The following is a 25,666-nucleotide window of genomic DNA, read 5'->3' as shown; positions in this document are numbered from 1 at the left end:
AACAAAATAACCGCAAATTAAGGCCTTACTTGTGTGAGAAACTAATGTACTCTCCGTGATTAATGCTAAACGCGTGTGTGCTTTCCCATTCAACTTGTCATTCGCTAACGTCTGCGTTTTTAATATTTTAAATGCTAGCACACATGTCGCTAACAGACGCACAGTATAGAAAAAGTCACAAGAGGGATAAACACCCAGGAACAAAATAATGGCTCTAGTAAGTAGAGCTTATCATTAAACTAAAATATTAGTTAGTACATTAATAAAACAATTCTTATATTCATAATAAATAATTTTAAAAATTTAAGATATGATAACATAGAGATTAAGATAAGAAATTATTTTACATTTTGTAAAACAATTACTTAGTGCTAATTCTTTGACCCCGCCTGTGTGTACATGAGTATTGCTCTGTCGGCAACTTGGTTGCATTACTTTTGTGTAATTTCTTTGGCTTTTTCAGGCAACAAAACCAAAAGCGCATCTTTTGTCTGGTATCCCGCAGTGTTGTTCTTGTTGCCTTTCAAGCATTTTCATTGAAAATGTACCCACCAACTGGGATGAGGATTGTGGAGGAGAAGGAGGAGGTCGGTCGCAGAGACGAATGTCTGTTAACATTGATTTTCACAGCTTTTCGCGACGGAGTCTTTGCGCAATGTCAATTAAAACGAAGCAATTCGGAAAATATAACATTAAGGCAACCCGCAAAACTGAAGCCGCAGGAGTGTGACTTTCGAAACCGCCGTCAGGAAGCCAAACAACACATACTTGTAACCGCCAACTCCCAACCATAACAGGTACACATAGAGAAATAAATAATAAATATAAATAAATAATATAATAATAATAATAGTAATGTAATATATAAATAACATAAAGAGCCTTTAAAGGGAACAGTTATTTGTAAGTTAATACGAAAATCAATTAGTAACCAATACCTTTGTATGTCTTTTAACACTTTCTGGTAATCAAGGAAATACAAATCCTTATTTCCAGATAAATGCTAATTATGCTACACCAAAGCAACCGTTACGTGGAGAGCCATACTTTTTCGCCCAGTGGAGGATGTGCATCCGCTTATTACTTGACAAGTGCATTGTTGCGGAGACCGCAGGAACTTACCTGAGGCCCGGCACCTGGGTGGCCAGCGATCCGTCGCGGAGCACCCACGTGACGAGGGGCGGCGGGCTGCCGTGGGCGGTGCAGGTGACCTGGGCGCCCGTGTCGTTGCCGAAGAGCAGCCGGGGTGCGGGCTCCAGCAGGAATGTGGGCACCCGTAAGCCGCTTGTGGCCAGAAGTGGTGTGGCAAGGACGGCCAGCAGCAACGCTCCCAAAAGCAGCGCTATAAAAGGGGGTGAAAATGTCGAGAGGGGCAGGTTAATTACCAACATTGTGGCTATATGGCTTGTTTAAAACTTTAATGTCGCCGCAGCTGCCGGCATTCCACCATGTGTATGTGTATGTGTATGTGTTTTTGTGCAGCTCGAGTGCAATTCATAAATGCGGTTAATTTGGATTCGGTTTCGTTTACCCGCCGCCAGCGAGCCCTTGATTCAGATTCAGACTCACATTTGGGCGCCACTTGACTGCTGAGCCGAGCCACTTGCAAAGCGGTTTAGCGGCTGCAACCTGCAGCCAACTTTTTGATAAATTTATGCAGTCTGTGTGCTGTTTGCTCTTATGGCTGGTTGAAGACTGCAGCTGGGACAAAAACAATAATAATAACGTTGTAATGTGGGACGCAAACAGCAAGCTCGACTTATAGTCACCCACTACTTTATTTAATAGCTCTCAAATTAGTTTTTTAACTTTGAAAGAAAAGTATTTAAGTTACAGCAGTATATTTAAATACTATTCTATATACTATATTTCTAACATTTGTTTTTCTTTTATACACACATTTTCTTAAATGATTTTCAGGGTACTGTGTAACCAATATGTCTGTCATGCATATTGTTTTTTGCTGGAATAAAACAATCGTAGTGTGAGGTATGCCTGCTTTGAAACTTACCCTTTTCCAGGACTAGACAAGGAGGCTCTAATAAACTCATTTCGTTGCATGAAAATTCAATGTGTGGCTGGTAGAAAATTAAATTTAGTTTCGTTTCGTTTAGTTTAGTTTTGCAGCAGCTTCTTCTTGTATCCGGGCTTGTTTGTTTATCCAATATGAACGTACACTGCTCTTTCCACGTGGCTTTTCCTATATTTGGCCTTTGTTTAAGCTCCTTGCTGCTGTTATTATTTCTGTTTCTATTTGGAAATTTGCAGTTCAGCTCTGATGTTGCTCAGCCACCTGAAATGCATGGAAGATGAAAGCCAACAGTTTAATTTACATATGCATTATGAAAATGTTATCCTTGCTATTGTTTGGCTGCCGAAAATGTAAAAGCTTGCATTTTTAAACCAAAATAAGTTAGCTCAGCAATTATGTGTTGCATAAGTCTGGATGGACTTTCAAATTGGAGAGAGTCAAATTAAAATAAATACGCTCAAAAGGATGTCGTCGTTACGTCGAATTTCGTTACGTGTGTTTGTTAGTGACTTTCAACAAATTGTAATATGATGTCTACAAAAGAATAAAATATGTATTCCAATGAATTGAACATTTGAATGGAACTAAACAGTTTTAAATTTAAATTTTAAGGCTTCGTCAAAACCCTGTTTTTATTTGCATGTCAAGTTCAAATGATTTTCGCCGTTCAGCAATTCCCCACTAAAGCTTCGTAAACAATGCAAAGGACAATTACAACAATTCGACGTACAGCATACACAAAGTGCTATATAAATATGTCGAAAGTGGAAAACACATGACGACAGAGGCGAGAAATCAACACGAGTCCTGTGAATTGGGAAGCTCCTATCCTCGCAATGCCCCCAACAGAAGCAACCTTCGCATACGGAAAACATACACACATCACACACATCCGAAAAACACATACATAAATGGAGGGAAATCCTGCGTTTGCATTGCTGTAGAGCTCTTGGCAAATACATTTAACGTGTATTTATGAGCGAGCATACGAAATGAATGACTTTTGCCATCATTAAATTTTATTTCGAATGCCCCAGCCCAAGTTTCCCCTCGCACGAGCTGCCGACTACAATGAAGAAGACATAAACATGTTTTGAGGTCGAGAAGCAGGGGTTCAACAGCCGGGGAGCAGAATCCTTTGCCGCCACCCATCTCGATTTTCCTGTTTCCTTAGCCAGTCGGGCACTTAGCTTAGCGACTAAATAAACATCATCATGACACCCATTACACACAATCGACAGGCATTGGGTTTTACAGTGCAAGAATATTCCTCGAATTTTAAGTATTAATAATGCATTGAAATTCATTTTTGGATTATCAAAATGTATATATCGAACTGGAGCTAGAGAATTTAGTTCAGGAAGTGATGTTTGGGCACTTAGAGGTTAATCTAGATTCAAGGATCTGCAAATTCTGAACTGTACTATAGACAAATATGTAAAATTACCGAAAAAAGTAATCACAAATCTTAATTTTCTGTGTAATTTCGTGGATGGTGTGCGCTCAGGACATCAGGCGGGCGGGAAAGTAGGCGTGAGGGTCATACTGAAGAGTTCTTTGAATGTTTGCAACTTGACACCTTTTTAGACGGCACATATGGGCGGAGGAAGCGGCTCTGTTTGCATTTAATTGAGAATTTGAAATGATTTGTTTATTCTGGCAGCGTCTTTTGTTGAGCGATTTGCCACGAGCAATTCGTTTCTTTGCTCAGCACTTGGACGGCATCCTTCTCTCCGAGTCCTTGCAAAGCACAAACACAGGCACACATAGCCGGGAAAAGACTGCTGTGTGTGTGTGTGTGTGCTGGTGTTAGCTCTTTATTTTTAATGAGTTTTTATTTTCCACGCCTTTGTGCCGTCCAACTGTCTGACTTCGGGATCCCTGTGCCGGCGGAGGTGGACCAGCTTCAGCTGACAGGATACAAGCCGCATCCGCCCCACATCCTGCACCCTTCGTCCTGCGTCCTTCATCCGGCGCCCTCGCAAAGCGATTACTTTGGCTTGTGTGTCGGGTGTCATAACTGCTAACTGTCAGCAAATTTGACACTAAATATGTGGACGGCGCTTTAGTTGTGTCACTCTGGATTATATAAGCTTTTTGTAACTGGGTGTTGCCGTTTGGCGCAGTTGAGCTCTTGTTTATTTTACTTCGGTGTGATGTGTGGCATTATTATAAGTCTGTTTATTTGTTTTGATAATCCAGTTATGGGAATTCGGCGGTTGTGCAGTTGCGTGTTGGTTGCTACCAGCATTTTGCTAATTGACAATGAATAAAACATTTTGAATCTAACTTTTTAAGCTTAATAGTATTCCTGTTTCGCGATTTTTTCGCATAACACTAAATCCGCTGAACAAAATAAATTAAAAATGCTTGAATTCTTTTTTCAACGAGTATCAGTTTAGTAAACGTAAATACATGATGCTTACATTGGCAAGACTAAGTTTTTAATTGAATCCAAAAAGATATCTGTCAAATTGAACCAACTAATATTATGAAAGCAAAAGTGCCCAAGGGAAAGCTTTATTTAGCAGTGTTGATTTTAATGCCGAAAGGTGCTGACATTTTTCTTTTCCCTCCCTAATAAGTTGATATAAAGCTCCTTATTCCCCTTGCACTGGGCTTATCCATTACGAACATTAGGTTCATCTCCGCAAACGTGGAAACAATTCGTAGCAGGCAATCAATCCTGCACAATGGAATCCCCGAAAACAGGGCACTTGCCATTGCTGCAGCTCACCAATGCAACGGATACTCCTTGGGAGTCCTTTGCTCAGCATGCACCTTGAGCTCACGAGTGGATGTTTTCATTTTTTATTTCACACCTCCTGTTTCCCACTCCAGGATTTGTGTGGCGTGAAAGGCTTTAAGTGCGGAACGCCACAACAAACAGCAAAAGCAATAGCGACGGCAACAATTCAAAGGCAACATGGCCATGCCTTCATGTGTTGCCGAGCCAGTCGAGCGAAAATCACCCCCTGATCCCAAGAACACTGAGAAAAATCAAAGCCCATTTAGGGTCAGTATTTAATACAAAACTTCACCGTAACTGGCCTTTAATATATGTTGATTTTGCTATATGAACAAACATACATTAATTAGCGATTGTATCTATTGACTGCATTGATTTTTTTCAGTGCAGCTCTCATGTCCTAGCTGAGGTTAAACGTTGCTGCATCCGCCGCTGCCACGCCCTTATCCGGTGAAAGGAGTGGGTGTTGGTCCTTGCAACTGGAAAGTGGGGGGCAAGTGGTGGTCTGCTGGTTGCCGGTGGTGCAGGCGTTAAGCAATATAATTTTTCTTGCTTTGAGACGGAGCTGTTGAATCGTTTTAATGCTCGTCACCTGCACTGTTTGCCTTCTTTTTGTTCTTGCATGCATAAGGTGTTGCACATATGTACGGTCATGTATAAGTAGAGTACATATTCGCAGCACTTTGGGGCGGATGTGTTTGCGTTTAGCGCAGGTTGACAGCTTGGCAATTTATATGCCCGACTTCCTGCCAGCCGGTGGTTTAAAGGTGACTTAAAGCCGTGCCCCTCCTCGCAGCGCCAGCAATTTCCTGTTGCCAGCACCCACGGTTGGATCCCCGTGCTGCGGCCTAATGCGAAATGCCCGGAACAATGGATCCATTTGCACTCGCCGAGACTGAAGTGCAACTCTTTGGTTATAGCCAACAAAGGCTCTTGGCCGCAAGTCAAAGAGCATCCGTCGCGGACCACGGCCCTAGTAAATGGCCGGGCTATAGCTCCAAGTACGGCTGCGAAACAAAACGGACTCTGGAACAACGTGCTCCCAACCTGGACAATAGTTCAGGATGAACTAAAATGAGGCTAAGACTACACTTAAAGCAATGTAACAGACTGATGCGAGCTATTCCACTGGCTGTTTTGAAAAGTTCAATGCTTAATAGATGGGAATTCATTGAAAAGCTTACATATTTTATAGATTTTGTGCAACACTTTTTGTTCAGTTTATTCAATTAACAGCTATGGTGAATTTTGCCATTATAAAATGGTTTTTTAATTCTTGAAGTGCCAGCAGTCCAGTAAGCAAATGTAAATTGTATTATACACAAAAAAATAACTTTTAATTAGCTTCTGAGAAAATGTAATTATATTGGCAAACAAAAACGAAAATATAATTTAAAGCCCGTTTTTTTTTTACAAATTAATTACAATTTTTTTCAATGTGCTTGGGGATGGGCCACCGGAAATGCAAAGGCGACGAGCCACCTAATAACATTGCGCCCTCGCCGACCCATGGAGAACGCCCCCGCTTCCGTCCCCGATATCGCGTGTCCCTACAAATGTTTGGCCACCTTTTATATAACATCAATTCGGGCACAACAGCGGTTGTCTAGAATGGCAACAAGAAAAATGAGGCACGGCAACAACAAAATGTAATGGGCGCGCATATTTTTTCTGCCATGGCAACTTTCTATTGTTCGCCGTCTGGCGCTGCAACCGTCCCTTTGGGATCCGGATTCTACAGATACATAGTATATCTGCGATGGTTCCAACGGCTCCAGCGGTTCAGCGATGCTGCATTGTCACATTGACAAGCCCCCGAGCTTTCTGTGCTGTGTCCCTCTATCTTTGTTCTTGGCCCTCTGGCGTTTTCGAGTGCCTTTGTTTAGTCGCTGTTGGATGCACAGTAACTAATTCAGATTTGCATAAAACAATTCTCTTTAACATTTAGATATTTGCCATGAGAAATGAAATAAACCTTCCTTAAAACATATCCAGTTACTCTGTCGTTTTTAGTTAAATTTTAAATTTTATAGAATTTTTTTAGTGCCTTATTTTTTCAGTGCACCCTGGCTGCTGTCGTGCAGCACGGGGTACTTGTTGTTATTATGAATAAAGTTGACTTGAGTGTATTGCGAGGACGTTGGCCATGGCGGTGACATCGCTGGCTCGTCTGACAAATAAATTTAATTGGTACAACCGCTGCCAGCTTACCCTGTTCGCAACTCTTTAAAATTTTCCGCTTGATAGCAGTTGGAGGTGTCGAATGAGGAAGTAATTTGGCGTGAATGTGAAAGACATAAAGACGTAATGAGACCGCTAAATGCAGCTGTAATGACAGCGACGATTATATCTTCTAGGAAGTTCAGTGGACTGGATGGAAAGTGAAAAGCTGACTCATCCTCGAATCCAAACCTTTTAAAAATATGCAACATTTATCCGTTTTCAGCCCTGCAGTCTTTAATAAAAGCTAGAAATCCAACTGGCATCAAACAGAATTGCAGAATGCAGTAGCACTCAGAAGAATGGGAGAAGGTGTGGTTTTTTTTGTGAAACTCAACCGAATCGAATAGAATTTCCAATAAAATGTAAATTTTTCCCTTGACCACATTCCTTTGCCTTTGTGCACCCGCTATGCCGGATAACTCTTCAAGATTGGCTTCACAGTCGCACCCGCTGCATACAAATATTTTCCGAGATTAAAATTTAATGGACACCCCACCGACAAAGCCACAGCCACAGCCAAGGTCTCCGATGGCCAGTCGAACCGAAATTGGCAGCCTTGTGCAACATTTCCAGCTTATCTCCGGGCAATGCATAATTCAACAGCTTGCGGATCCCAGAAGCAAAAACCAAACCAGAAACCGAAAAATGCGAGAAAGCATGGCCGAAAAAGCAAACCAATTCTCGTTGGCCAAGCGAGCAACTCAATTTGCTTAGACTAAGCAACAAAACAAGCGGCGAAAACTGCGAATCATTCAGTGAAATTACCTCGTTATCTTGCAGTTCTGAAATCCTTCGTCCTGGCTGCAGGATCCCTCGCTCATATGAAGTCGTCTGACATAGGATGGTGATTTTATTATTTTTGGCAGCTTGCCCGGAACACTAACACATATGTCTGGCAGCTTACACATGCTAGATGGCGGAAAAAAACATCATGGCAGATTTTGCGGCTGCATTCAACAATTGCCAAAAGGTGGTCCGCAAAAAAAAGGAAGAAGGCATTCGCTGGAGAAAGGAGAACGAATCGCGGCCATAAATTATACGCAGTGCATAGACGGTAAATTTTTATGGACTTGTGACTGGGTAGCGATTTTGGACTCGTTTCTCCATCCCCCTTCCCATTTCGAGCGTTTTTCCCCCTCTCCTTTCGACCATTGTTGCCGCACTTTTATCACACTTTGATAATCGCAAGGCACATGCTTCACGGCACGTCATCGCTGACAGCTCGGTGGCCATTCGATTCAATTTGCCGCTCCATAAATTTCCGCAAAAAGTCACCGCTACATTTGCATTTTTCCCAACGAGAATATTCGCCGGTGTTTTCCCGGTCTCCTTTTTCGCCCGCTTTTTATCGAGGTTCACTTGGCCAACCTTTTTCACACTTTTCCATTAGCCAGCATTCGGCCTGCTTAGCGCTCAAATTATTTCACCTTTTATTCAATTTACTTTATCCACTTGCCCGGGGGGTCCTTTTTCGGTTTGGGCTTGTGCTTGTGTGTATGTGTGTGTATGCACCAGCAGCTTCCGTTTCCGGTTCCGGTTGGGAAGTTAGAAGCCCGCGTGCACACAAAAGCGTAAGCGTTTCAGCCGGCCCAGTGAAAATCCACTTTTGTTACATTTTTTATGAACACATTCGTGCGGACAAATAACCCGTGAAGTCAGTAAAATCCACGATAAAACCAAACACCACTCACACCAACACACACGCACGAATACTCGTAGGAGCGAACAAACAAAATGTCAGCTTCAAAATTGCGCTGCATAGTTTTAGGCAGCGCCACAAATACACATCAAAATCTCACAGTTGCCGAAGCATTGACGTGTGCACTGAGAGAATGTTTGGGTCATATGTAGATAGTCCACTTGCGCGTTAGTCAAAATAGATTTAAAACAACATTCGCTTATACATATATGAAATTGATTTAAGTGCCCGAATTTCACTGATTTATTTGTCGGCTTTTGTTTTAACAACTAAAAACTAAAATTTATATTAGTTTGTTTTAGTTCTGAAACAAACAGTTTCTTGGCTTCTTATCTTAAATTTTAAGAATGTTTTCTTTCTGTGTACTTATCCCTTTATGCCCACACATTCTCGCCCACACACTCGTGCACTGGCCACTATCACCGTTGGCACTATAGTCATTCCCCGAGGCAGCATCCATTAATGCTTTTTCCATTAAATCCCCAAATAGTGCCTAACACACACGCACACCCGGCGGATAGTTCATCCTGCTCTTTGTAGCTGTGTGTGTGTGTGTGTGTGTGTGTGAGCCGATGCTTAACCAATACTAAAACACTACCGCTGGCAACTATTGGCGCTATCCCGATTTCATCCGCTTGACACGTCCAAACAGTTCGAAACGCCGGCAATGACTGAATCCTGAAATCGTCCTTCGCTGACGACGTCGCTGCGGCGTCGCAGCCCTGCCCTCATCCTGTCGCTTGAGCTTATCTCTGTCAGCGTAATCGTTTCACACACACACCGCCCCACTTTATTGCCCGAGCAGCCACCCATCCACCCAGCGCCTCCCACTTTTGGGGCCGTTACTGCAACTGTTGCCACTCGTGGCCCACAATCGAACGACGCCGACTGCGACGCCGGCTGAGCAGTCGGCACTGCGCCGGCGTCAGCGCATCCTTCGGCATTTCTCTTCTCTCGCAGGACCTTCATTCTCTTTGCTATCTGTCTGGCAATGTCCCTCGGGAAAATAAAAAGAGAAAAATAAAGTACAAAGAGAAATAAAAGAGAACACTAGGAGGGGGTGGTGGGTGGCTTTCACTTGTTGTTGCTCTGCGGTTGTTGACATTTCGGTAAATGACAAAAGTCCAGGGATATCCATACCTACTTTTAATTCATTCTACAACATCAAAAATCCCATTCAATAACGAACGATTTAGTAAATGACATGGAATTAAGTATATATGCTTATTGAAAAAAGTACGAATATAAATAACTCAAATATATGTTCGTACCTTTTATTTATTTAGTTATAGTTATTTGTTTTACCTTTACAAAACAAATTCTTGTTATCAAACTTAAACAAACCGATAAAAATGGCATTCATTTGAGGCAAGATTTCCTAAGAATTAAACGTTAAAGGTTTTTATTTAGATCAAGCCTGAATTGTTGCGATGTGGAAGTATAATAAATACGCAACCGCCATATTCGATTCCACGCTTTGACAGCAAAATTTGATTTAAAACCTTTCAGCCTGGCATTAGCGAGGAAATAAAATAAACACAGCTTCTAAACTCGTCGTATATTTGGCAGCAGTCTTCAATATTGTTGTATCTCGCTGAATTCCCATTGAATGCTAAATCCGCTTTTACTGCATTCCGACTGCAATGGGCACTTCATCACCTCTGCGGCGACATGTGACATCATAAATCACGCCGACTGTCCGCTGCACGAATGCCACTTTGGCGCCAAAAGTTATGCTACATAAAGCATGATGCACATGCCAGCGAAATGGAACCACCGCACCACCCAACCGAAAAACCCACCACCGCGGCACATTTTTTTTTACATATTTTACTACGCGACTTTTAGCGTAAACTGTCATTCAGTTTTTCGCTCACACACTCAGTTGTTGTTTATTTATTTGTTTACCCTTCATTTTTCCCACCCAAACACTCGTAAAATATTGGCAAGCACGTGTTGCTTCCCTGCGACTTTCTCTGCTGTCAACAAAATCCGTGCGCATGCGCGCTCTTTCGACGTCGGCGGCGGCAGAGCATTCAACTGGCGGCTTTTGAAAAGTTTTCAAAAAAAATACTTGACCTAGGGCAAGCGGTAAGCGAACCAACCAACGCGAACGTTGCATGCCACCTATTTAGACGCAAATGCGTCCGATTGAGAGGCTCTCGAGGGTTACGGCTGTCAAAGCGCATTATGATTTTCATATATCATGCCGAATGGGGGGGCTATTCCGATTTTCCCGCTACATCGTAGTAGCCGAAAGGTGAAAGGCATTACGACGTGCCAGCCCTGCTCATCCTGGCAAAAATGATGAATCAACTCGATTTCCATCATTGCCGCAGACCAGGGGGCTCTGAACTCAAAGAAAATTCAGTATCCCATTCATAATATTAATAAATGACAGAACATTTAAATCAGCTTGAAGCCCATTTATATATTTACATAACAAGCAATATTCCATATTAAAAATGAATATAGACATGTGAAAATTAAGTAAGGTAATATGTAAACTTTTAATAGCTATGATTTATGTTTTTATTTATTTGTTAGTTAAAAGTTAAGTTTCAAGTAAATTAGCAATTGTTTTGTAACTTTCTGTTAAAATTCATTTTCAAGAGCGGAATGTAACTTGAAATCTGTGTCATGAATGCGAAATGAAAACATCCTCTTTTTTGTTTATTAAATCAAACAAGGAATGTGTGCATGGACTTGTATGAATTTATATTGAGATTGATAATCTAATAGAAAAACATTCCCAACAGTATTTTTTTTTCCAGTACACAATTTGGCCGATAAATCATCGCCGTGCGGCAAATGAAGTTGCATAACTCGATTGCCTGGCAAACATATTTGCCGTGTCATTAATATTTCTGCCAAGTACTCGCATGGCTATGTTGCTCGCATGTTCTTTACTGCTTAGCAGGGATATTAAGTATACGCCCTAGTGCCGTGTGGGTAAAATGCTTTGTAATTAAATTTAAAAGCATTTCATGCAACAGAGCTTAAGTGAATTATTAGCTGACACCCATAAACAAGAGTCAGGACACCAGTTTGCTTATCCCGAAATGAATGTATGCGTGTGCAGGTTTAAACAAATGACTTTGGCCATTTATGAGCCGCTCTCAGATAAATTGCGAAATTGTTATAATTTGGCGGCGCAGCACATTGGCAACAGCCCCAAAGATCCGGTCCCACAATAGAGCTATTCGAGCTGTTTTTGCCGCATTCCTGTTGCTTTTTGCCAACTTCTAATATAATGCTATGTGGCGTGGTGCGTTGCTTTTTGCGCCTTTGCGGCTCGGAAATTGTTTGGTGCGAACCCGGGTCTTAGCAAATGGCATAATTTACGTAGTCTGCTTATCTGGGCATTTAATTTTAGATTTACGAGCCTTATGGCCCCTTTGCATAGAGGTCTTGTTGCCTTTGAATGAGTGCGACTCAAGTTGGCATACGTGAGTTTTATGGCCAACAAACGAATTATTTATCATCCGGTGGCAGACGACGGCCTTATAAACGAGTTTTAGAGCAATTGTGTGTTATGTTCGTTTTATGAAAAGGAATATATTAAAGTTGGTCATTAATACAAAGCTTCGACTTAATAAAAATTATAAATCTAAAACATATATTTGTGTGTCAGGTAATTAGAAGAGCCAACTGGAATGATTACCTCGCCTCTAAATCGATAGGAGCCATTTAACTAGACATAGTATTGTATTTAAATATTTTATACTCTCCTTATTCACCCTCAACTTTTGTTTAGTTTGTGCGGCTTTTCACACCAGAAAAGTTGCGGAGTCTAAAAACAATTATCTCCAAATTGCTGCCACCGCTTTCGGTTTTCAAAAGTTTTTCGAACTCATTTAAAGTTGATCAACGCATACACTTCGCCCCTGTGAGCTGTCATAATTTGCGCTTAAAGTGTCATTAAGACATAATTATGCCACAACAATGAAAGAGACCCAAAAATAAGCAAATTATTCAAGTTGCCATTGCTGGCACAATGCTAATACAAACCACACCCAGTTGGATGCTTATCCTTTTGACTTCTCACGGCCCCGCAAATTTTCCCCAGCAATGGATACCCTGAACTTTTCCCGGTCGCCACAAATGCAACAAGAATAACAACAGCAGTCAGGGGTTGTGTAAGGAAAAAGTGTTTGCCAGTACACGAAAACTTTTTCCAGAGGGTTGGGATTGAGATTGGGCTGTGGATGCGCCACTGAGTGTGGGTGCGGATGTGGGGGTAAAGTCTGCTTTCCTTGTTGAGTGGTGCAGACCGCAACTGGGGGCGGTGGTGCCGATGATGATGGCATTGCCGTTTCCCAGTGCCCGTGCCCGTGCCAACAAAAAGCCATAACAAAACCGCATCATTATCATGAAGCCAAGAAATAGAGCAGCAGCATCCAGCATCCAGCACCCGGCATCCCCGTATGCCAGTTCCCAGTATCCGAGGGCCAGGAGTAAGGAACCAACTGCCAGATGGAGGACGAATCGGAAGCGTGGCGCTGCGGCGACCCAGGGCAGCAATTTTGTGGGCTGTGCTTGCTCAGCTTGTTATAACAGCGGCAAAATTTAATAAGCGTTTTATTATATTACAGCAGCAACAACAACCACAGGAGCAGCCACAGTCCAGGAGAATCACCCACACTCGGAGAATTCTCGCTTTCCTGGTTATTAGTTTACGCACTGAATGGTCATTCTAAACACTTGAGCACTTTATTAAGGATAGTACTTCCCTTGAGTTAGATTTTTTCTTATTACTTATATCCTTGATGATCTTTAAATTGAATAGCTAGGTCCTTAAAACGTCCTTATTAATTCTTTCAGTGTTTTTGGCCAGGGAGTCAGCGGGCAAAGTTCATTGCCGAAACCGAAGGAGCAGCACTTGTTGCTGCCGCCAACGTTGGCAAGTCAAATGTGTTAATTGTGGAAGTTTCAAAGGGTTAGCAGCTTACCGATTAAAAAGTCACAAACGGTCGATATAGTTTGCCATAACTTCCCTGCGTAGGTCAGATGGCTAATGTTTACCTCCCGCCTCGGGCGAAATTAATCGTTTTTTGGCAGACTTTCTCGACCCGGTCAACTGTTAAATTTTGCCTCGTTTCGGCAAAAACTATGCGAACAATTTAGTGCTGGAAAATCGAGGCAGCCAGACTTAATTTAGCACACTTCATTGACTTTTATTGGGGCTCTAGAAATATTGTGGCCAGTCATTCCTCTTACCTGTGCCCACTGATAGGTGGCAAATTGTTTAAACCATAAATCATTTAAGCCCACATTTAATATGAGTACTTGGGCATGGGATTAATTACGAGTAGCGAGTTGAGCTGAGGCCATTCGCCGGCATAGAGCGCTGCGAGAATGTTTGTTAATGAAACTGCAATAATTTATCGGCACACTCGGATTTTAATGCATTTTTGTGGCTTTTAAATGGCCCGACCGCAGCATGAATGCAGCGCGGTTACGCATACGACACGTTGGCTGGCTGGAGTTGGCGAGTGGTGGCGCGCGAGTAGCGAACGGATGACGGGTCGAGATTGGAGGTGGAGCATCGGGCGAAGGACATCGACAGCCAGGCAATTATTGACATCGACTTGTTGGCGCCGCACAATTTCCGTTGATGCGTGGCAATGCAATTATGAAAATTATGCGACAGTCAACTCGACGTCGTCGATTATTCTCGCATTTTATGCTCTTAGCGAGGAATTATAATGTTGTCGTTAAAAGGAAACCCTATTTAAAGGGACATTCTCTGCCCTATAAACGGAGAGCTATATTAGTCTGTATCTATTGTATTCATTTTTAAAACGACCTTTCATACAACTGGCTAGCAACAATTGATTCTTTAAATGAAATACTATTTTTAAGAAAATCAATTTAATTAGAAGACCTTATACAAACTAACTTATTGGACTGTAGGGACAAGAAGTCTTAGCTGCTACCATGGATCAGCACATCAAGGATTAATCAGGGTATTAACTGCTTCGCTTTCTCAAGCTACCTTGTCTTTGTGGCACTCCTCTCCAATCGCTGGCAAATCACTCGGGCCCACAGATAATGTCAATCTTCCTGGGCTCATCCAGAGAAAAAGCTGGAGCATTTTGCCGCACACCCAAGCGAGTTTTATAAAGGCGAGACGGGCTTTGGCTTTGGGGCGGTTCTGTCAGCGTCTGCTGACATGGCTTTTGTGTAGTTGACTTAAGTTAACCCCCTTGCCAAGGGGGCTGCACATGCATACGTATGTTGGAGTGGGGGTGGGGCTGGTTGTGTTGCGCCAGCATTACTTGTCAAGTGAGCTTCAATTTCAATGACATTTAAGTGTGCCGTCGACTTCTCGGTATGGTTCCGTCTCCCTGTGAATCCTGCGAGTCATGCCGCAGCCACTGCTGTGTTGCATTTGACACATAAGTGGCCTTTAATGATATCAAACTTCATGTTCCTGCTTTCACTGCCATCCACATCCCGGTCCTTAGTTTGCATGCCTAACTTTTTCATTGAGTTGTCATTGCGACCCTTTCATTTGTCGAGTTCTGCGTCAGATAAGGATGCTCCAGGACGCTAAGCGGGACAGATGGGGTAAAGGAAGCGGCCAACAACTCCTTGCGGTGTCGGTGTCGTGGGCGTGGATCCTTCTCAACTCTGGAATCGTTTGTTACAAATTTTAAAGTCAAACAATAATGTCGGAAGGTCACGCTAAATATAAAGCTAATAACTAAATCGATAAATTATTTTACAATTTATGTGACCCGTGTTGCCAAAATGTAAATAAATATAAATATATATAAATCTAATTATATTAGAATTTGCGTAGAATGCATGCTCCCATCGGATTTTCAATTTCTTTAACACTTCCACAAGCTTGTAATATTAACAAGGTAAATGCATTCTATTGTTATAACAAACTGCATACAACTTAAAAGTTTGAGTCAACGCAAGAAATTCATACATTTAGGAACACAACATTCAAATAATAAATAAAATGAAATAAATAGCTCTCTAATGTAAACATATTCATATTCATATTTAAAGGGTTTAGCATGAAGAAAGAAAAGATATGAGAGGATATGTAGGTGTCCCTGTCCACAAGTATTAATATCTGAAACTCTTATACTAAATTCTTACAAATCTCGTTGTGACTTACTCCGCATTATTGTTTACCATAAACACTTACAAGCTGAGTTCTATCTACTTCATCTCACTAGATTCTTTTATCATTAGCTCTTGACCAGATGTTTCAATAGCCTTGGAGTCGTCAGTTTGTTGCAATTATAATGATAAAACTTTTCAGCTCAGCCGCCAGCATCCCTCTCGGCCATAAAATTGTGTTTAAGCCATTGAAATCAAAATAAATGCCTAAGTGGTTAGGCTCGAAAATACCCTGTACTACTACAAACTTCTTTGGTTTGTTTAAATATGAACTGACTTTATGCCTGCTATATCTGTAGTAGTTTTTTAAATATAGGTAAATATTATAAACGTGTAAGAAATCAATATCCGAATATTTAAAAAAATTTGTAGAGTGCCCTAAAAGTAATAGAAATATAAACACTTATTGGAAAGTGATGAAATTAAGAAATTTAGAATTTGTTAGTGAATAAGTACATATTTGAATAGGTACAACATCAGCTTTTCAGGCATTGTTATCATAGGTAGAGATAATTTTTCCAAGCCCATCATACCCCAGTAAGCTGCTAGTAAGGGGTACAAAAAGGAAGGCGAGACGAAAGCCTCTTCGCGGTTTCTGGCCTGTGGCCTTTGGTCGCCGGACTACGAAAAACGGACAGTGGACCTCCGGACAGCATCTGCCGTCGTCGTTTGGGGGCGACCCTTGTGAATTTGAAAAGTGCTTAGCCGTGACAAAACCTTTTTTCCACTTAGACAGCGGCGGCGTGGGCGGATGCGAGTTCGTCCAGACCAAACTGGACCGGACTGGCCAGGGTCGGAAGGAGGCGGAAAGAGCGGACCGGAATCCGGCAAAGCGTGGCAGTTCGCGCCCCAATCGCATTATTCCAACGGAGCCCGCCTGGCAGCTACTTTCCATGGCACTTTAATGCGCCAGCCCCAACTTTTTCCTTTCCCGCCTTTTCAATAATGAAGGAAAAATAGTACGAGCTCTGAATTTCCAAATGATACACGGCGGAGGACTACAGCCGCAGACAGATGTATATATACATTTATATATATATAAAAAAAAACGGGGGCGGACACACTAAGCCGGCAAAGGAAGTGGCAAAAGCAAAGTTTGAAAAGTGGACGTCGAAGTGGAAAAGGCAAATTAAATTATTTCTCATGAAAATGCAAGACGCGCCGGGCAGAAATTGAAAAGAGCGCGGACGGAAATAAAACTAAAATGCGTTGCGCGTTGGAAAATTACAATTAAATTGACTTTGCCGGCGAAGCGATAAAAGAAAATTAGCATAATTCAAAGTCGTCCGTCCGCCAATCGAATCGAAAGCGTAGCGAAATGTTAAAAAGTGTAGAAGTAAAGAGTGAAGGGACAGAAAGCGCATACTTTCAGGTGCTTATCCCGTATCTCTGAGATGGCTTTTGTTATTAATGCCACTTGACAGCTTTTCGCCCGGTCCACTTCAGGTAACTCAAGTGGCCAGGTCACCTGCATTTCCCCCCCAACTCCCCCATCACCCACGCCTTGCCGCATCCTTTCTTCTAGCACTTTTGCAAGTAGAAGATGGCATCATATCTTGCAACTGTGCTGACACTTTGGCCCTTTAAAAGCAATGTTTCCTTATTACTAACGTAATTTGGTAACTAGGCTTTGTAAGGATTAATGTGTTAAAAGAATATTATGGAAATAAATATCATCATATTTGATTCCTAAAATGCGTTGCCTGTGGCTTTGTATTTATGTAGGAATTTAATCAATATTTTTTATAATTGTTTTATAAGAATATATATACCAAATATTTAATATATTTTATATTAACTTATTGTAGGCTAGTTGCCTTATTACCTAAAAAGTTTTTAGGTAATATAACTTCTTTCATAACATGTAAAAAACCAGTTGATTTAGACTTTTAAATATTCCGCTTCGTTGAGCTTATCTTAACTTTACTTAGATCAGTGAAAGGACCTATTAATCTCCAAGGATACTTATTTATTACGACTGATTGTGATCAGAGAACTGCAGCCCGCCACTCGCACTCTACGTCCACCCGATAAACACTCGGTACTCTAGGCACCCCGTTTTTTTTGACACCCTACTTGCGGCAACACAAAATACTCGAGTGTTTTACCGACGTTGTGTTTTTGTTACGAGTAAAAAAACCACCCGAGGCCTGCTGCGCAAGAGCCGTTTGGGTGAGTGGACGCACAGTCAACGATCGGCCGCACGTCATTTTTTGTATGCGGGCTGCAGTTCTCTGGTCATTTTTTGTACGCCTAAAATTTGTATGGGTGGAAGCGTGACGGGTATAAGAAATGAAGGGTAAAAGGGAATACCCAAGAAAAATTTCGTGCTCACGTCTTTGATGGACTCAAAGGGTGCCACCCGTTTCGAATCATTCCGTTATTTATTTTTCACACGTCGCTACCTGAATACTCTAATGACAAATATTCTTATATAAAGTAATTTTTGAAATGAATTTTGTGACATTATGTACTATTATTTTTACTATAATCTATATTTAAATAATAATAACGTTATTAATATATATAATATATAATAATATATAATATAATATATATATATATATATTATATTAATAATATATAATAAAATAAAATATTATATAATATATATAATTAATAATAATAATAATAATAATATATAATAATAAGATGAAGGGCATTTTACAAAGTATTCGACAAAGTCTAGAGCCACGCCGAAAGAATAGTGTGTAAACGTATGGAGTGTAAAACGCATGGAGTTACGCATCTTGTCTGTGACTCGATTACCTACGAGACCACTCGAGTATTTTTGGAAACACCCGAGTATTTTTGGAAACACCCATGTGTTTAACGGTATACCCACAAGTGTTTTTCTCACTCATCCCTTTTTAGGCACTGTGTGAGCGGCACCCGCGACGCAAAACACCGTATTGATTCGGGTGCGCACACAACGGGGTGTCTTGTCTGCATGTTCAGATTTATACTGTGTGTTTGTAAGTACCCGCGATGTGCGTGGCGAGTAGCACCCGCACACAAAATTGTAGGGTGTGAGTCGAGTGGTAAAAAAGTGCCACCCTTGCAGTTCTCTGATTGTGATAGTACCGAAAGTTCAGCCGCTTTAATAAAGTGCAGCAGCAGCAGCAGCAGTGGCAGACATTCACCGATGGTTTCGGGCCAACAACAGAGCGCAAACGGTGAATAGACTGAAGAACTGTGCAACTGTCGCCGGGGGGCAGCTGAGTGGGCGTAAGAAGTGGGCGGTGGGTGGGGCGAGGAGGCGTGCCGGGCATGCAAAAAACAAAAGGCAGCAAGCGTGTCCTGACTGGGTAATTGAAAGCAACTTTGCGACGTTGCCCGCATGGAATTGGCTACAGTATTTTTTTGTTTCAGTCTGCTACTGCTACTGCTGCTGCTCCTGTTTCTCCGCTTTGTTGTGAGTTCTCGGGGTGCATGCGGAAATTGAAATGTCAAGTGTGCACTGGCATGTGTGCTGAGGCACTCCCACACCAGGCTCTCCTGGTTTTCCCTGGGTTTTCCTCTGCCCCGAACAGGTTCTCCCGCCTCACGTGACGTGGCATTCAAACTGGGCTTAATGGTCTCGGGGCTGGCTTAAGCGCATCAGCTGATGCTGCCATTGATGGGTTTAATTGTTGGAAATAAACGAAGATCCAGGGACGTGGCAACAGGAGCTGATTCATTAAAAGCCTGAGACTATCAGCTCGGCTTCCATTTGCAACTACTTTTTGAAAGGAAAGAGCTGCTAGCCATTCTCAATTGCTTTTAACTTGGAGATTTTCTTTACAACCAAATCTATGAACGACTATGGTAGTTATCAGGTTTTATTTCTAAATATAAGATGAGCGACAACTTATCAGGCAAATTAACTATATTTTGCCAGTTGTATTGTAAATGGTTAAGAAAAAATATTTTTTATTTTGTATATAATTTATTTTACTTGAAAACATTTTTCAAGTATTTATATTTATTTACCTTTTTTCGCACGTTGCCAAGAAAACAACCATAGCTAGTAAGACCTAAAGCTATGACTATAATCTGTATATATAGTTCTTGTAACGATGGCTCTATTAATAATGGATAACTGCACTTTAATTCGCCTATTTTCAAGCTTCTTTTTGTGCAAAACTCATCTGAATTCGAGCCAGGAACGCGGCAGTGTACTACCTTGTGCCCATAATGTGCTTGTGGCTATCTGACTGCTATCGGCTGGCCGCCATTTGCTGTTTGCTTAATGGAAAATACGTGCTTGGGCATAATTGGATTTTTGCTATTTTTGTTGCCATTCGAACGGCGATGATCGCAAAAAAACACACATACGATAGGGCATGGAGCACTTTCATTTGCCGCGGTATGGTTTAAAATATTTTGCATGGGCAGCGCTAATGGTGTTCAATGGCAATTATACGCGATTTGCGATTACAAGCGAACTAAATAAATCGATACTGAAGGCTTACAAGCGACTAACTTTCCGGAAGAGAAAGTGCACCGATATCACGTATCTGGTTATAATTAAATCGTATCGTTCTGATAGCAAATTAATTCAATTTCATTTCCGCATCCATCCTTCGGAGCAGGAAAGCGCTTAAATCTATGTAAGCCAACGACACCTAAAAAGATACAAATGAAAAAACGTGCAAACAGTCAAGGCGGCCAAAATAAATGTCGTCTCGGCCAAAATGATAAACGAGAGCTAAAAGGAAAGTTTTTATATTGTGTAAAGAGAAAGGAAATTGCGAGAATTGAGATTATACATGAAGAGATGCTCAACTTAGCTTTATTAAAATATTCAAATTCTTCATTAAAAATTTACTGTTTCTCTAAATAATTGTTCGGATGAACATTTCATCTTATATATACATATTTAATTATGTTACACGTAAAGCTTTATTTTATACTTTTAATCAAACCTACAATCTGTAACTATCCAACATTTTTAATACAATTTTGAAATTATTTTTCGAATATCCAAATTTATATTTGTAAGCATCACTACTTATTGGAAAAAGCTAACTTCGATCATAGAACAAATACTGCTTTGTTTTTCGCCCGCAGATAAATGCCAGAAATTGATGAGACAACTCTCGTGCTTCCACTTTTATTTGGTTTTGCCGTGAAAAATAAACCACTTTCTTCTCTCGCACTTATTTCAACTCGGTGCGGCGCTTATTGCAATTTACTGACTTCGCACGTGACAAACGAGCCGCACGTTTCGCTCATTCGACGCGACATGCTGCGGATCGCACATACGCACCGTTGGCCGACTGGCTTATTTATTGCCCAGTCGGCTAAATGAGCTAAAATTCTTGCTGGCAGAGTAAGCAGAGACATTCATTTGAAGCTTGTGGCAAGTTGCTCCCTCGGTCATATTGCAAATTGATTTTATCCTACGCATTAATTAAAATCATGGTCGTGCGGTCAAAATCAGAATTGGAGACAGAAATTCTAAAGCCAGCGGGCTGTTGAGATAAATCACAATGGAAAATTACTTAGTGTGTCAGGCGTATTTGCCAGTTGGCATAGAGACAACGATACACAGAAAGAAAAGTAATATATGGCCTTTAAAAAAATGGCTAAGTTCATCCATCTTCCCACTCATCAATAACGTAAATAGTTTGGCGTATCGAAAGTATCTTTGTCTCTGCTAAGTCTCTATTTTGATTATGGCTCCGTAGCTAACAATTTTCCTGTGTGCATTTTGTTTACTGACTACTAAATTCATTTTGGCCGGCCTGTAGAAGACGTCCGGAGTTGCAGGCATGCATCAGCATCTTGGCTAAGATGCCGTATAATATGATACATATGGCAGCTTGTTTGTTGACCAGCTCTCATTTCTGTTTATCTTGGCATCGTCGATGCTTCGGAATCATTAATTTGCGTTACGGATTTCAGCTGCAGAATGCTAACTACGTGCCCAGAACCATAGAGAACAGCTCAGAGGCACATTAAAGGCGTTAAATGGCGCACTAATAGTCACGTTGCCTCGGCCCCGAAAACCAATGACAACAGAGCATCCAAATAAAAATGTAGCCGTATCCCGGTGTTAGCCCGAGGAAAAGCCAGAAATTGGCTCCACCATTCCGGCCGAAACGTGTGAATAGCCAGACGCGAAAAGTCACGGAGCAGCGAGGCGAAACGGAAGGCGAAGGCGGCAGGGAAAGGGATCCGGCGGGACAAGGCGACGTGTCTCTGAAATATATTACCAAAGCTGAAATTGAGGCGAAACAAGGAGAAATTGCCAGAGCTGCCACCAAGATGAAACTGAAAAAAAGGAAGATATCCAGATTGACAAAGATATTGAAATCGGCCAACGGACATTGTATTAGCATGGGTGAAATAATGGTTTTACAACATGCACTTATTTTTTTGAGGAAGCTGATTGCATTTTTTTTTTCACTGAATGCATCAAAAAGGTCCTTTTATTCAGGAAACTTTTATTTAATAGCTATGCGATTAAAATTAAAAAGGTAGGCTTTCGGTAGCAGTAGATAGTATTGAAACTCAAATTGGACATAGGCTCCGAGGTTGAACACCGATTGTAGGTGCCAATAATGTTGGATTTCTACACGATGAAGGAAAAGAAGCTGTCAAATGAGGAACAATCCCATCTCTCCTACCGATTCGGATTTCGCAATACTTAAAAAGCAGATGGTGTTAATAAAGCCTGTTTTAAATTTAAAGAATTTCAAGAGGCAAAGTTCCTAGCCGCAGAAGTCCAAATCGTTTCAGCTCGAGAGACCTTTTCGTCATCCGCGATTAAAGTAGAGCCTGAAGAAAAAAGTTCCATCAAGCTCTCCAGTCTCCGAAAACTCCTACAGGTGATCCGTATGTGGTTTAAATTGCTGCGGCTCTACTAGAGTATTAGGTATTCATGTACGTATTAATAATAAAAATTATATGAAATTTAATAGATATAAGCCAAATTTTTAAGCTTAAATTTTAAAAAATTTTTCATTTAACACACAGCAAAGATTATTTATCTTCCTTAGAAAATGTCAGCCGCAATATTTAAAGAGGCTTGCCCCAAGTCAAACCCCATAGTGCGGCTTTAATGCAATAATGCTGTGCGCCACCACATAGTTGCCGCTTCGCATTTTTCGGAATCGCTGGATATGCAGGAGAAAAAACGTGCCCCATAAAAGGAGCACCGGAAAAGGGGAAACAGTGTGCTAGTTGGTGCTGGCCATGTCTTCAATCAGCGGAGCAGCTGGAGGTGTGATGGAGGGGGGGGCAAGGACGTTTTGCACTAAATTGAAATACTTTTTACGACTTCCGGTGTTTTGCTGAGCTGCAAACATTTCTTTGTATGGCTCGGCACAGTGTGTGTGAATAAAGTATTTTGAGAGTTTTCTACATGACAAATAACTGCTTATGTGTGTCTTTCCCACCTCTCTCACACGCACGAACACACACACACACATAAACAGAGCATTCGCACACACACAGATACGCTGATTCGTCGCTTTTGGGGCCGCAGCAACAATGTGTCTTCGTTTCCGTCATGGCTGCCATTTCCGGCTAGCGAATTTCAGTAGCGCTACACCACCGAACCTTTATTAAAAAAAAGTTGAATCCAGCATGCACAAAGAAAGAAATGGCAGCGACACTATATAACTTGTTATGTTGTTAAGACATTTTAAACTATAACTAAATCGAATTTCTTTTTAAAATGCAATATCTTAACTTAACACATTCAAATATCAGAATTATTTAAGACTCTATAAGAACGAAATTGACTAGGTTATTTCGCGCAGTGCACACCTACCGCCATGCATATATGGAACCATCCGTCTGTAGCTGCTCATGTGAGTGTGTTCGGGTAAATTGATTGAAATGACCAGCGGCGGATGTGCCCGGAGCGGAGCTCTGGCGCCCAGCGGAAGGGCATCAACTGCTGTTCGTTCATTTCGCCTTTCGGCCGCCTTTGCGCCTTTGCCGCCTTGGAGGATGTAGCTTGTATCTCGTAGGATGTTGCTCGTATTTTGTATCTTTTCTGCTGCTCGGCTCATTGCGGGTCGAGCTTTTATTTTCATTTGTCAGGCAGTTTATTGCCTGCTTGGCTCTGTTGATTTTCTGTTCGCTTTGACGGTCCCTTCCTTAGGCCCTAAAATCGTATACATATATGTTTTTCTGGCCCTCTTTTTTCCATTCACCACCCATCCTAGCCCACTCTTTACTATTTCTTCTTTGTTGTGGGCCCCAACTTAGCTGTCCAATTTCCATGATTGCCATTGATGTGTGGGGGCTGTTTGGTTGTTTTGCTGCTGTTTTTCGTGTTTCCGGTTGCCTGGTAAATACCGTCATTACCATCTACTGGACACCAGCTGAGACTTGGATTAGGGACCAAGTTGCGACTGCTTAATTTGTTCGGAATTTATGAGCTTTGATTGTTTGCTGGCTCTACTACAAAGGATTTGTCCGCAAATTAATTAACGTTCGCTCCCATTCTTGTTTCAGTTTCGGCTCCTTGTCGATTTATGCTAACAATCCCAAATGTTAAGCTCAATTAGGGAACTTGTTCGCAGATATCCACGCCCGGAAATGGGATTCCCAGAATGGTTAAGTATATTTTTGATGTATGCTCTTCACTTAAATTTAATTGCTTTAATTTTTCTTTGAAATAGTAAAGCAATATCACGCTGTTCTTAAAAACGTATCAATGCAGCTCATTGCGCAATTCTCGGAACACTCTGATAAGAACTTGCCATACGCCGCTGGTTGCGACTGAATTTTATGGATCAACAAGAAAATAAACAAAAATAATGCCCAAACTTTATCGTGGCCTTACTCTGCAGAGGCGGAAAACTCAATTGAAAAGTTTGCTGTTCATTTCCGGTTGCGAGTGCGGAAGCCAAGGGGCGGGAAAAAGAGGAAAGGTGGGGGGCGGGGTAGAGTGCAAAATGGGGTGGGACCCGGCACGACCGGAAACGGGAGGTGTCGACCAACAGGGAAATGCATTTGAATCTAATATGGCGTTCAGTTTTCCGTTTGCACAGTTCGGCGACAGTTTCAACTATTCCGTTTCGTCCTGTCCCTTTTCGTGCTACATCCTTGTTTGTATCTAGTTGTGCATAAATTAACTTTGTCGCTTTTTATTCCCGTTTTAATTCAGTTTTTGAGCGGACATCGTCGACGTCATTTAGCTCGTTGTTGGCGCTTTGTTAATTCAAAAAGTTTTAATAATTTTACTTTTCAACAACTCGTGCTCTTGCTGCAAAAACGGAGCAACAAGTTGGCGTACATATATATGTGCATGTTGTGCTTTTAACCCAACATCCTTCTGCTTGTTTTTGCATAGTCTAGTGGGGCACTTTCTTTTTACGCGTCTCTCTCTTTGATGACTACTGAAACTGGGAATGTCCTTGAATGCCGCATGAGAAGGAAACTTTTCGACTAGCTGAGCTGCAGTGGAAATGATAAGAGTCAACATGCAGCACTCAGCTTATGCTGGGTGTTAGGAGTAGAGTTTTGGCACCAAAACAAAATATTTTGTGCCCCTTAAAAAATTTACTTATACTAAGAAAATATTTTTTTATGTGGTTTTGGAAGAAAATTTGTGTAAATAATTTGTACCCATTAAATAATTTACTTATACCATTAAGCAAATATTTTATATGTTACGAGAAAGAAAAGTTGTGTAATTCGGATTATTCACTAAGCAAGGAATTTAATAATGGACTATTCGTCTGCAATGAGTACCATATCCCAGTTGCCTGAGACTTCCATGGCAGTTGCTTAGCCAGCTTGATCCATCAGTAAATGAAAACACTTGACAAATGTGCTACCTCTGACAGGCTGATCCATAAATGCCAGCCACTGACCA

At 41.4% G+C, this 25,666-nt stretch overlaps 1 protein-coding gene across 8 annotated transcripts in view; it reads right to left on the bottom strand.

Moving 5' to 3' along the window:
- LOC6727697 (Down syndrome cell adhesion molecule-like protein Dscam2) overlaps positions 1-9,391 on the bottom strand; it is a 31,940-nt gene extending 22,549 nt beyond the window's left edge. For 6 of the 8 annotated variants that reach the window (XM_039294790.1, XM_039294787.1, XM_039294792.1 and 3 more), the window contains exons 1-4: positions 9,302-9,391; positions 7,770-7,913; positions 2,012-2,293; positions 1,123-1,342 (exon numbers count right to left, since the gene is read on the bottom strand). In XM_039294790.1, the coding sequence (XP_039150724.1) occupies positions 1,123-1,342; positions 2,012-2,051 (260 nt within the window). In that variant the 5' untranslated portion in view covers positions 2,052-2,293; positions 7,770-7,913; positions 9,302-9,391. Of the gene's footprint in view, positions 1-1,122; positions 1,343-2,011; positions 2,294-7,769; positions 7,926-9,301 lie in introns of those variants that run through there. The other 2 variants (XM_039294789.2, XM_039294788.1) reach the window with 2 other exon arrangements.
- Positions 9,392-25,666: the final 16,275 nt, after the last annotated feature.

The sequence above is a fragment of the Drosophila simulans genome, chromosome 3R (assembly GCF_016746395.2).
Source record: "Drosophila simulans strain w501 chromosome 3R, Prin_Dsim_3.1, whole genome shotgun sequence".
NCBI classification, from domain to species: Eukaryota; Metazoa; Arthropoda; class Insecta; order Diptera; family Drosophilidae; genus Drosophila; species Drosophila simulans.
Note: the sequence above shows the minus strand (reverse complement) of the source record. Positions and strands in the feature narration are given on the sequence as shown.